The sequence below is a fragment of the Ctenopharyngodon idella genome, chromosome 2, assembly GCF_019924925.1.
Source record: "Ctenopharyngodon idella isolate HZGC_01 chromosome 2, HZGC01, whole genome shotgun sequence".
Classification (NCBI taxonomy): domain Eukaryota; kingdom Metazoa; phylum Chordata; class Actinopteri; order Cypriniformes; family Xenocyprididae; genus Ctenopharyngodon; species Ctenopharyngodon idella.
The window spans coordinates 4,632,442-4,644,521 of NC_067221.1; the positions used below are offsets into that span (position 1 = coordinate 4,632,442).

Genomic DNA, 12,080 nt, shown 5'->3' on the forward strand with positions numbered 1-12,080 from the left:
CCTCAGAATTTTGGTTAAACTTTGTAATAGGTATTGAAAATTTCACAGACACAATATCCAGTTCTGCTCATAGATTAAAGTTTACCTGCTAATAATTGTTTCAAACAAATCTCTGATGCTACCAACCTCACTTTTATCCAAAATGACTTATAATTTACTTATTAAGCATTTCTTAACAAGTAAACAGTCAGTGATAAAATAAGAACAAATAAAGTAATTACAAGCAATAGGACAAAACTACAATAGAATAACTGAAAAACTTCAAGCACTAAGAAATACTACATAAATTGTATAAGTAATTAAATGCGGAAAAAAAAAAAAAAACACTGCATAGTCTTCGATGTGTAAATTAAATACAAATGTATTCTTATTAAAGGTACAAAAGTGATTCAGTCAAGAGCAGTGAGTGATTTTCTCTTTGCCTTTTGTTGTTTGATTAAGATTAATAACACAGCAAAAAGTAGGTATATTAGGCTGCTGTCACTTTAAGACCAAATACACTGATCTAATATACTGATACACATGCGCTTTCTTTCTCAACTGTTTACATTCACTTAAAGTGGACCTAATATGCAAAATTCACTTTTATAAGGTGTTTGAACACAGACGTGTGTGTAAACAATCAGCCTATAATGGTAAAAATCCCCATAAATCATAAAAAAAAGTGTCTCCAAATGAGCTTTTCCAGAACAGCCTCTCCCACAACTGCTGATGGAATCTGCCCTATTAGCTTAGCTCCTCCCCTGAGCGAGCTAAGCGCAATAAGATGTGAAAGAAAACTTAGTTGAAAACTTAGTTTAAAACTCACAGGAAGCGCTGTCTGACAGCCAGCTTTCTGTGTGTGTGCTTCAGATGTGTGCACTCAGAAAACCATATGTCAGAAGTTTAAACTGTTGTGGCTATAAAATGTATGCAGATTACAAACTTTCATGATGACGAAGAACTGCAATTTCATGTGAGCATGGCCGGGATAGAGATGATAATCAAAACCAAACAGATGCTTGTTTTTTGCAGAGGCACAAGCTGTAGGCTCCACCCTCTTCTGGAAAGCAGGGTGGGGAACAGCAACTCATTCGCATTTAAAGACACATGCACGAAAATAGCATGTTTTTCCTTCCACTCAAAAATGGGCATTTACAACATAATAAATGATCTGAGCTGAAACTTAACAGACACATTCTGGGGACACCACAGATATATTACATTTTGTTAAAAAGGTGCATTATAGGTCCCCTTTAAGACATAAATAACTGTGTTTACAAGGATACTTGCAAAGACAGCCATTTTGACACATAAGTGTGTGTATTTGACCGTTCAATACCAATAAGGTGGCAAAAAGCACTCAGTTCAGTACTCACACGCTGTATGAGCAGCAGCTTTATGTGTGTGTCTCTCAGAAAGAGTTAATAAACCATCTCACAGTGCGTGCATACACTAAAATGAGTTCTCTTTTACTGCTTATTGCGCTTCAATGGTTTAAAAACGCATGCAAATGATGACGGCGCAGCACGACAATGTCACGTAAGCGCGTAACCACAGTAGTCCAACATTTTTACCGGTTAATCGTGTCTACCGGTATATTGCCCACCCCTATCGGTAACAGCCTCTGTTGTTTATGTAGCCTTCAATCAGCAGCTGAAAGTGTGTGAATTATAATTGCTTTGTCACTGCAAATCGCTGTCTTTGTGAACGCCCCCTTACAGAGTCAATTCTTCTAGAGCGACCTGAGGTTAAGTGCATTGCTTAATGGCACAAGAGCAAAAGCTCATGTCTTGTCCTCTGAGGGTTTTAAATATATGAGCTTTCGGCTACCAGCCCAGATCTTTAACCACAACTGCCACAGAGAGGAAACAAATGCTACTCACGCAGCCAAATTCTTCGCATCTTAGTTCGGCTAATCAAAACATCTGTGAAAAAATTGTGGGGATCACATGCATTTGGACCATGACCAAAACCTTCTTTACTGGTGCACTCCAGAGTCCTACTTACAGTAATTGATCGAGACTATTGATCAAAGGCCTCTCAGACATTGACCTGTTTTGTGTGTTTGAAAAGGACAAAAAAGTCTTTCAGCAGCATATGAGGGTGTTTACTGAATAGATATGCATCTAACTTTTTATCCATTTACAGCAGCTCAGAAAGGTTTGAGAAGATGTGTGTGTGTGTGTGCTAGTGCACGTCTGGATGTGAGAATGTGTATGTGCGTGTAATTTGCGGTTAAGGATTGGTGTGGGCGAAGGACTATCATTATGTTCACTGCGAGAGGTCATTGCTGTGGAGAGCTTTTCATACTGATTACACATGTCTCACCTCAGCTCTCTGTTCCCCTTGGCAGGCGTTGAGAGGCGCGGTGACATACACACAGTCCGTTAGGTGCTCTCAATCAAAAGATTAGTCTGCACTCAACATTAGCCAAGGGAAATGTTGGAAATTTGAGAAAATCAAGGTGTTTCCAAACACAAACAAGCCACAAATGAGCCAAATAAGCACCGGGAGAGAAAATATGAGTGCTGTCTTTGCGTCGGCTTTCCAATTTGTCCTTCTGATAATAATCATTTTACAGGTGACAGATCACTCGTTGCAATGGAAAGATCAGTCAAACAGATAATGAATAATTCAAAAACAGGTAATTGAAAATTATACAGAGCGAACTTCACTTCACAAGTGATTACTATAAATGGAGCCCGATCTGTGTGGCATTTTTCCCGTCCTGTTTATCACAGTGCTGGTTGTGATGTTGACGTGTGTGTGTGTGTGTGTGACAGGCTCCTGGGGGCCCCTCACCTGTTCCAGTCTCCAGTGGAACTCTGCCGGCCTGAAGGAGTCCAGCTGAATGAAGTCTCGCCTCAGCAGAAACACCAGACGGCAGTTGTGCACGTACAGGGAGTAATGATGCCTGTTCATCTCTGCAAAAAGAAAAACACAGAGAAGGCTTACTGTATATGTAATGTAAATGAGGACACTCAAGAAATCACTTACACTGGCTGTCAAAGTAAGAACTTCACGCTGAGTAAAGATTTACATTTATAGATTTCCATGTCTAGCTCTGAGAGCTTGTCTAAAACTGCATAGTCATGTTAGAAAAACTCCTGACTGTTACACAAGTCAGGGTCATAAAAATTAAACTTCAGATGAGGACATAGAGAGAAATGAAAAGAAACTGTAGTTCTGCTGAAACTGTAAAGGGAATAGACTAGGGATGATGGACTGACTGAAAGGATTCCCTGAATCCTGCTCAAAAATCCAGGTATGGCCAGCTTAAAATGTGCACTTTTTACACATTTAATAGTATCAATTGCTATATACACACAATCCAACACATATCTGATCTTCTCCCAACCGTTTATGTTCATTTATGACTCATTTTAGACTGTGCTTATGAGGATACTCACCAAAAAAGGCCATTTTGACTTCTGAGTAGGTCATTTTTTTCCCATTTAAAAGTGATAAGATGCGAAAGAAAACTCTAATTGGTACTGGCACGCTGTCTGAGAAGTGGCTTTCTGTGTGTGTGTGTTTCTTGTGTGTTCTCACAGAGAGCTGCTTCACAGACAGTGTGCCAGTACAGATTTGAGTTCTCTGTTGCATCATTTATCTTGATTCAATGGTTTAAAAGCACTTAAATTAAAGACTGGGGGATCATAGGATAGATCTACATGCGGTCCATACGTGCAACAAACCGTGTTTTGACCAGCTTAAGTGGGTATTACCTATTTTTTCCAGCTTGATCCAAACCAAATGTCAATCTGTTGTAAATCTAAATCCTAACAAGATGATCACAAAAGAGCTGCCATTCAATCTGAGACTTGTTAAAGCGTTTTCTTTTCCCGTTGATATCGACATGTTCCACTGTCCATCACGTGTCTCCGCTCAAAGCAAGTCTGGACTGCTTTCATGCTCTTTCTCAGAAACTTCTCATTGATCAAGGTGGCTGCCACGTCTTGTCCACACGGCGCCCTTCTCTGCTCACCTCAACACTGCCTCTGCACCGCTGCCCGGTGTCTCTCGTGCGACTGCTTTTAGTGCGTGTTGAATTGATTAAGTCTCACACCCACTCAACATGACGCCTGGGATCAATGAACTCGAAAGAGTCCTGCCAAGCAGTCGGCTCTGATCAGGGCCACTCGGTCTTGGAGAACTGGCCGCTGACAGTCACACTGCATTTCTTCCTGGCTAGAGTTTCCCTTTAACCTCCGGAGAATTGTGTTCTGAACCACTCTTTAATCCAGATCTAATCCATAGTCTTAATCGCTCTCCCTAATGCTGCTGGGCATCGTACGGTACTGATAAAACTCTTCTCGGGTTAGTCTGACACATCTGCAGCACTGATCTCTTCAATTTTAACAAACTGATCATCTTGACCACCAGACCTGGAAACTGTAGACGTAATCTAAAATATTTGAGCGCTATTCAGGAAGTTTTCTTGCTTTCATAATTAGCTAGATGGAATGCAACAGAAGAAAACAATAGGGTTCTTGTCTGACACCGAAACTAATATTCACAAATCAACAAATTAAACTATCATTTGCTACTGTAAACACTCACAAGGGAATTCACTAACAATGAATTGTGCTTGCTAACATCACCGTTTATTGGAAAGGCTTATTTTAGCGTCTGATTCACTAAAGCAATTATAAATTTTTGTACTTATCTTGCATCTGTTGAAGTGAAAATTTACACCTCAGTATATTCCATATACTTGTGGAAGGCCTCATCTGATTGGTCTATACTGTTTTAAAACGGTCATACCCCAGGTTTCCATTCACATATTTTTATCAGAATTGTGGGATAAAAAAGCAGAATGAAAACAGAGGAGTGAATGAATGAAAGTGACTGAAACACAATTCCCAAATAAATGCCAAGAGGCACATGAAAAAGTAATATGACACTGTGTCAAGTCATGTGACTGAATAATTGACCAATTTCATCGCATATAACCTCAAAGGCTGCTCTGGTCATTCTGAAATTCTGGAGTCAAAGCATGAGATGGGAAGTATATACACATATTTAAAAATGCTATTTTTACTACCATTAATAAGTTTGGGGAGTTTTTTTTTTTTAAAGAAATTAATACCTTTATTCAGCAAGGATGCATTAAATTGATCAAAGATGGCATTTTCAAATAAATGCTGTTTTTTTTTTTTTTTAACATTCTATACACACACACACACACACACACACACAAACATTACCATTAAAAAATATATACATATATATATACATATATATATATATATATATATATATATATATATATATATATATATATATATATATATATATAATATACACACACACCATTTTGCCAAAAGTATTGGGACACCACTCCAAATCATTGAATTCAGGTGTTCCAATCAATTCCATGGCAACAGGTGTATAAAATCAAGCACCTAGACATGCTGCTTCTACAAACATTTGTGAAAGAATGGGTCGCTCTCAGGAGCTCAGTGAATTCAAGCGTGGTACCGTGATAGGTTGTCAACTGTGCAATAAGTCGTGAAATTTCCTCACTACTAAATATTCCACGGTCAACTGTTAGTGGTATCATAACAAAGTGGAAGTAATTGGGAACAACAGCAACTCAGCCACGAAGTGGTAGGCCACTTAAAATCACAGAGCGGGGTCAGCGCATGCTGAGGCTCACAGTGCGCAGAAGTCACCAACTTTCTGCAGAGTCAATAGCTACAGATCTCCACACTTTGTGTGGCCTTCAGATTAGCTGAAGAACAGTGCGTAGAGAGCTTCATGGAATGGATTTCCATGGCCGAGCAGCTGCATCCAAGCCTTACATCACCAAGTGCAATGCAAAGCATCGGATGCAGTGGTGTAAAGCACACCGCCACTGGACTCTAGAGCAGTGGAGACGTGTTCTCTGGAGTGACAAATCACGCTTCTCTGTCTGGCAATCCGATGGACGAGTCTGGGTTTGGCGGTTGTCAGGAGAACTGTACTTGCCTGACTGCATTGTGCCAAGTGTAAAGTTTGGTGGAGGGGGGGTTATGGTGTGGGGTTGTTTTTCAGGGGTTGGGCTTGGCCCGTTAGTTCCAGTGAAAGGAACTCTTAATGCTTCAGCATACCAAGACATTTTGGACAATTTCATGCTCCCAACTTTGTGGGAAGAGTTTGGGGATGGCCCCTTCCTGTTCCAACATGACTGCGCACCAGTGCACAAAGCAAGGTCCATAAAGACATGGAAGAGTGAGTTTGGTGTGGAGGAACTTGACTGGCCTGCACCTCCTGACCTCAACCCGACAGAACACCTTTGGGATGAATTAGAGCGGAGACTGCGAGCCAGGCCTTCTCGCCAACATCACTGCCTGACCTCACTTTTTTTTTTTTTTTTTAAAGGGGTCATATAATGCCACTTTTACAAATGTAAAATAAGTCTCTGATGTCCACGCTCCATTTTTGTGTGTGTCCCTTTAAATGCAAATGAGCTGCTGCTCCCAAGAAGAGGGCCTTATGCAGACTCACTGAAAATGTTAGAAACTGTTCAGCCTTTTATGTTCAAACTGAAGTCGGACAATGATGGAGAGACTCAAGAAGAAGTGACAACTGTGTGGGAACTGTTGTAAGATCCTACAGAGCCAGAGAATATATGCTGCATGAAGACAGAACAGATATAGTTTAGTTTAATTACAGTTAACTTATGTTGTCATCTTGCTTTTATGACATGCTATTGCATTTGTGTTACGTACTGTATTGCAATAACATGGCCTCACCCCTTTGTTGCATGTTCCCGGGGGCAGGGTTTATGTAAATGTTAGGGTTAGTGATGTCCCTAACCCAGGAAGCAGCTTGTTGTAGTCCTTAAAAAGTGATTTCTTTAAAAGAAAATATCTCCCTTTGCACTGAACTTTGAGCGTCGTAACATTGCAGATGTTGTTTATGCTCAAACAGCAACACTACACACTAACTGAAGTAAAAAAAAAAGTGAAATCATAATCAACTACCCCTTTAATATTGAAACATGCATATTGAGTCGACAGCTCACCAGTTTTATCTGAATTACAGAGCAATGTCTCCTTCTCGGCTCTCAGTCCAGGACTTGGCCCATGCTTCATCCATGTTGCTATGGTAAACTGATCTGTCAAGTTCTGTGGCACAACCCACTCTGGGATATTGGCCGCCTGTCGCCCATCAAATCTGAAGATGAGGTCGCTGTCTCGGCCGCTGTCTGTCAGCAAGGAAGCCGTCCAATTGGTGGACACGCTGGGGGCTGGGAGAAGGTCTGTGCTGCCCGAGGCTGCTCCTGCGGAGATAAAAGCACTGAGGTTAGTTCAGGTTACTGTGAGAGGCAGCGATGAAAAATTACAAGCTGTCTGTCATAAAGAGTTTAAATCATGTTAGTTGCCCTGGCATGCGAATATACTGTGCATACAGCACACTTCAAATCAAATTAGAGATGAAAAGCAAATAACATTTGGTTCCGAGACCCACATTCAACCCTGACTGAAATGTCATTTCTGAAAGCAATCGTCTCATTATAAAACTCATTGCCGTCGGAGCCGTGGCACGTTGAGCTAGGGTGCTCATGCGGGTTAAAAGAGTTTGAGTTTGGCTTCCTCATCTCTTTGGAAGCATATGTGTTAAATATGTGCCAATAATGAGAGAATTTTCATTTTTCAGTGAACTCTCCATTTAAAAGAGTGCAGTATAAGAAACTTCTGAGATATAACTGATTGTGTGCACACTCACTTTAAGGACAAGTCTGGTACAGATGCCCTAAATATGCAAGAGCAGCGCCACCTATCAATCTTTGATTAGCCTCCTGTCGTCCTCCCTCCCTCCTGCGCTCACTCATGCCTCTCTCTGCGTGTTTTATTTGGGAGTACAGGAGGATATTGAATCTTTTTTCCCCTCACTCAGGGGTGACAGGATGGCCAGCACAGAGGGACAGAATGAGCGATGAGCCGCACCGATGTCAGAGCAGCGTGTTCTCATTCCACAGCTCCACATCACTCACTTCGCCACAGGACCAAAGAGAGACAGAAACCAGAGAGAATATGGCAGCGGCGCTGCTTTTAAGCTATGCAGTATTTATTTCTGCCAATCGATATTGGACGATAAATTCACCGCCAGTCTCCAAGTGAGCGTCTGAGCTCTTCTGAGAGAATCCATTTCCAGAAATACCGTAAAGGTACAGGTCAATGAGATTGCATTACGCAAAGCAATTTCTAGCGCTACATGAGTCTCAGTGGCAGCCCATGTTATCAGATGTCCAGTCAAGAATAAACAGAAAATGTCAGCGTTTCAAGGTTGCACTAATGATTACACATTGGGATTTTGTAATTTACATAATGCATATTTAACTAAATTATTTGGGTATGCTTTTGAAAAAAAATATATCACATTGGGTTGGCAGCCTTGATGTCTATTTCAGAAACACTTCCATTTTCGAACAATAAACACTTATTTCCATTAACTGTACAGAGTTCTTGGGCAAAAGAGACTGGCGTCAACAGGGGAGATGATTATTGCTGAGAGAGAGCCAAGACGGTAAAAAGATCAACGCACTTAATGCTTCACAAATCATGTGCCAGAACGGTTTTGACTTCATAATGCATCCGTCTCAGAGAGACTTTCATTAGATTAAAATGACTGACTTACTGAGGTACATGAAAATTGTTTAATGACCCATTTACAAGGGTGTTGGACATGCAATATGAGGAATAAAATCTTGAGATATGGTCAGGTGAATTGTAGGGATGAACTGATATTTAAAAAAAAATCTCTCCACACTAATAATAGACGATAATTATCTTCATGTTATGACTCATAACTGATAAATGGTCAATATCAAAATTCTGTCTAAATATATTAACAATAAAATATTAGAAACTAAAATCAATTGTTTTGAAAGCCGAGTGAATTTGGGCATCAAAACACTGTAATCTACAGTATGACCAAAGGATATTCATTCTATGATTTGCTAAAATAACATTTAACATTGTTTTCTAAATTAATGCTTTTAAAGATAAATTTAGATGAGGTCAAAGGTAATCTAAATGTAAAAATAGGGGAAATGTGCATGCACAATTAAATATCCATTATCCATTGTTACATATGGAACAATAAATTATACAATCTATAATACTGTGCGTCCCTGTTCCATTGTGAATTGTTTTGAGCGTACCTGAAGCAAATGTTAAAGTTTGTGAATTGTATTAACCTCTTGAAAGGGTTAGTTCACCCAAAAATGAAAATTCTGTCATTTATTTCTTACCTTCATGTCGTTCCACACCGTAAGACCTTCGTTCATCTTCAGAACACAAATTAAGATATTTTTGATAAAATCCGATGGCTCAGTGAGGCCTGCATTGACTGCAAGATAATTAACACTTTCAGATGTTATGAAGTGACAAGAATACCACCAAAAAAACAAAACAAAGACTTTATTCAACAATTCAGCTCATTTGCTTCAACTGTTTCACTTTGCCCATCACTAGTTCACAGAGATCATCGCCCCCCCAGTGGTGAACCATTGAAATTTTGAAAGGTTTCGAAATACTTATGTAACAAAGCCTCATTTATTGAAATCATGTGACTTTGGCAGTTTGATACACGCTCCGAACCACTGATTCGAAACAAAAGATTCGTAAAGCTTCAAAGCTTCATGAAGCAGTGTTTTGAAATCGCCCATCACTAGATATTGTTGAATAAAGTTATTTATTTTTTTTGGTGCACAAAAAGTATTCTCGGTGCTTTATAACATTAAGGTTGAACCAGTGTAGTCACGTGAACTGTTTTAAATATGTCTTTAGTAGCTTTCTGGGCATTGAAAGTGTTAATTTTCTTTGCTGTGAATGCAGACCTCACTGAACCATCGGATTTTATCAAAAATATCTTAATTTGTGTTCTGAAGATGAACGAAGGTCTTACAGGTTTGGAACAACATGAGGGTGAGTAATTAAAGACATAATTTTCATTTTTGGGTGAACTAACCCTTTAAGCTCATCAAACCAAGTCGAGGCAGTTCTGGACTGACTGATAAATGATTTGTGCTGAAGTTGACCGTACCACAGAGCTTCTGAAGAGACTTCTCAGAATAGGTCTCTCTGTCACAGCCCTTCCCAATATGGCTGGTCTGTAGCTCCACCATGGCTCGCACTGAAGATAAAGGGCCATCACAGGTCTCCAGGTGCATCTTGGGAAAGAGCTGTCTGCTGCCTGTTCCAGGTTCATAATCCACACGCTTGTTCCAACCTGCCAGGAAAACACATGTTAGCAATTTGAGAACTGAAGAGTTACAGATGTAAAATCTATGTAAATATAAATATAAATTATATATGCAAATGCTAATGGATAGCTTTCTCCAGGTACTATAAACCTCCTTGATTCAAACAGCCCACACTCTAAAAAATGCTGGGTTAAAAACAACCCAAGCTGGGTTGAAAATGGACTGGGTTGTTTTAACCCAGTGATTGGGTTGTTTTAACCCAGTGGTTGGGTTAAATGGATCTTTTGTTTCGAATCAGTGGTTTGGAGCATGTTTCAAACTGCTAAATTCACGTGAACCATTAAAATTTCGAAACACTTATGACATAACGAAGCCTCGTTTACTGAAATCACGTGACTCTGGCAGTTTGATACACGCTCCGAACCACTGATTCAAAACAAAAGATTCATAAAGCTTCGAAACTTCATGAAGCAGTGTTTTGAAATCACCCATCACTAGATATTGTTGAATAAAGTCGTTATTTTGTTTGTTTTTTTGTTTTTTGGCACCCAAAACGTATTCTCGTCGCTTCATAACATTAAGGTTGAACCACTGTAGTCACATGAACTGTTTTAAATATGTCTTTAGCAGCTTTCTGGGCATTGAAAGTGTTAATTATCTTGCTGGCAATGGAGGACTCACTGAGCCATCGGATTTTATCAAAAATATCTTAATTTGTGTTCTGAAGATGAACAAAGGACTTACAGGTGTGGAACGACATGAGGGTGAGTAATTAAGTATTCATTTTTGGGTGAACTAACCCTTTAAATGTTTGCCCAACCTGCTGGGTAGTTTTATTTAACTCAACTATTGCTTAAAAATTACCATATAGCTGGCTTAAAATGAACCCAAAATAGGTTGGAAATTAAAAGACACATAATTACTAGAGGCAACAATAATGGTGAACATAAAGGTGAACATTTATTAATAAGCAATGTTTATTGCTTAATTATTATTCATTAAACTTATTAATAAATGTTCATTTATTAAACATATTAATAAATGTTAATTTCCAACATATTTTGGGTTCATTTTAAGCAAGCAATACAGTATTTTTTTTAAACAATAGTTGAGTGAAATAAAACTACCCAGTCGCTGGGTTTGTCCATTTTCAACCCAACTTGGGTTGTTTTTGTTTTAAAAAAGCATTTTTTAGACTGCACAATTAGCCTAATTATTTGGTTCATTAATGTATGTACTTTTAAGCTACATTATTTGGTTAATTGTTTATTGCTTAGTAATAATAATTATTTTATTATTAGTAGTAGTAGTAGTAGTAGTAGTAGTAGTAGTATCACAAAAAACAACACCAATATTTTAAAATACACAGTATTTAGTGAACGTGGTGTCTTCTGTTCCCACCTTTATTATTAATTACACTTCTTAATTAATTAACTTCTTCACATCATGCTTCAGCGCCCTTTAACCAAGTTAAAATCTCTGTGACACACATGCTATTTGCTTTCATATCAGTTCTACTGTCACTACAGCATCTGTGGTCGTCACGTATCAGATTTGTACATCTGAGCTGAATCCTTTTTATCTCTCGGTACAAACGTGAAGAGGTAAAACCAATTGTGATGAAAGCCATGGTTAAAAGCAAACTGCAAGGTCAAAAGAAAAAACGGAATCCATGATGATTTATTTTTTTACTTTGACGTGTTTTCCTCCTGGTCAAGGCTGACACGTCACTATGTGCTTTAGTATGTGCTCATACATGTTACATTGCTCTGTCTTGTGCTCTTTATAAAACATGAAGTAGAGTAAGAATAACCCTAAAGATAAAACATCTCACTCTTCTTCGCTGGCCTTTATGGACTCTCTCTGTATAATTCAGAGAAACGAGTGCTTTATATTCACC

The 12,080-nt window shown here is 39.0% G+C and overlaps 1 protein-coding gene across 1 annotated transcript in view; it reads right to left on the bottom strand.

Annotated features, from left to right (window-relative positions):
• The window catches only part of clstn2a (calsyntenin 2a), a 254,376-nt gene that overhangs the window by 46,421 nt on the left and 195,875 nt on the right, over positions 1-12,080 (bottom strand). The window contains exons 6-8 of the mRNA XM_051879314.1: positions 10,021-10,206; positions 6,995-7,252; positions 2,785-2,906 (exon numbers count right to left, since the gene is read on the bottom strand). Of these exons, the coding sequence (XP_051735274.1) occupies positions 2,785-2,906; positions 6,995-7,252; positions 10,021-10,206 (566 nt within the window). The remainder of the gene's footprint in view (positions 1-2,784; positions 2,907-6,994; positions 7,253-10,020; positions 10,207-12,080) is intronic.